This window comes from Mustela nigripes, chromosome 4 (genome assembly GCF_022355385.1).
Source record: "Mustela nigripes isolate SB6536 chromosome 4, MUSNIG.SB6536, whole genome shotgun sequence".
NCBI classification, from domain to species: Eukaryota; Metazoa; Chordata; class Mammalia; order Carnivora; family Mustelidae; genus Mustela; species Mustela nigripes.
This window is the reverse complement of record NC_081560.1, coordinates 161,241,019-161,242,289: the sequence shown is the minus strand read 5'-3', so window position 1 is coordinate 161,242,289 and position 1,271 is coordinate 161,241,019. Positions and strand designations below refer to the sequence as shown.

General features: G+C 46.3%; 1 protein-coding gene across 1 annotated transcript; it reads left to right on the top strand.

Moving 5' to 3' along the window:
* Window positions 1–358: 358 nt before the first annotated feature.
* LOC132015348 (translationally-controlled tumor protein-like) lies at window positions 359–754 on the top strand. The gene has a single exon (XM_059395910.1). The coding sequence runs from the start codon at window positions 359–361 to the stop codon at window positions 752–754; it is 396 nt and encodes a 131-aa protein (XP_059251893.1).
* Window positions 755–1,271: the final 517 nt, after the last annotated feature.

Here is a 1,271-nt window from a genome sequence, read left to right as displayed (position 1 = left end):
GACTATGGAGTAAGCATTGCTAGGACTGTTCCACAGAAGGAAATTCAATCTGTGTGGCTGAGCAAGTAGCCCAAGAACTTACAATTAAATTGACTACAGTTTTGCATTTCAGGGGAAAGATATTTTTATCTCAAGGAATTGCAAGAGTTGAGACAGTCCAAAGTGTCACATCTAACTTACAAGATAAGGTATTGAAAAGCATCTTTCACTTTTCCACCTGCCCCCCCCCCCTACCCCAGTGTGGTTCAGGCTCTACTGCACTGGCTTAGAGCTCCTGGCTCCCGCTGAGCTCACACAGTCGTTGTCTCTCTCCAGAGTGGTTTTGATCATCTGCGAGGACCTCTTCAGCCATGATGACATGTTCTCCAACATCTATAAGATCCAGGAGATTGCAGATGGACTGTGCCTGGAGGCAGAGGGGAAGACAGTCAGTAGGACAGAGGGTAACCTTGGTGACTCGCTGGTTGGTGGAGATTCCTCTGCTGAAGGCTGGGAGGGTACCGAAAGCTCAGTCATCCTTGGTGTTGAGACTGTCATGAACCATCCCTTGCAAGAAACCGACTTCTACAGAAAGTACATCAAAGATTACACGAAATCAACCAAAGACAAACTTGAAGAACAGAGGACAGAAATGACAGGGGCTGCAGAACAAATCAAGCACATCCTTGCTAATTTAAAAAACTACCAGTTCTTTATTGGTGAAAACGTGAATCCAGACGGCATGGTTCTTGCTGGACTACTGCGAAGATGGTGACACCCCAAATATGATTTTCTTGAACATGGCTTAGGAATGGAAAAACGGGGGCATCTGGGTGGCTGAGTCAGTTCAGCATCCAACTCTTGATCTCAACTCAGGTCTCAATATTAGGGTCGTGAGTTCAAGCCCCACACTGGGCTCCACGATGGTCATGAAGCCTACTTTAAAAAAAAAAAAAAAAAAAAAGTATGGGGCGATTGTGTGGTTTTGTCTCTTAAGCCTCTGCCTTCAGCTCAGGCCATGATCCCAGGGTCCTGGGATCTAGCCCCACATCAGGCTCTGCTAGACGGGGATTCTGCTTCTCCCTTTCCCATTCCCCCTGCTTGTGCTCTTCCCCTCTCTCCATCTGTCAAATAAATAAAATCTTTAAAAAAGAAGAAGAAGAAGAAGAAGTAGAAGAAGAAGAAGGAGGAGAAGAAGAAAAGGGATGAATCGACGCCGAGGACAGGCATCTCAACCTCTTTTTGGAGCAGCAGTTTCTCACATGGGATGGCTTAAGGACAGCTCCATTGAG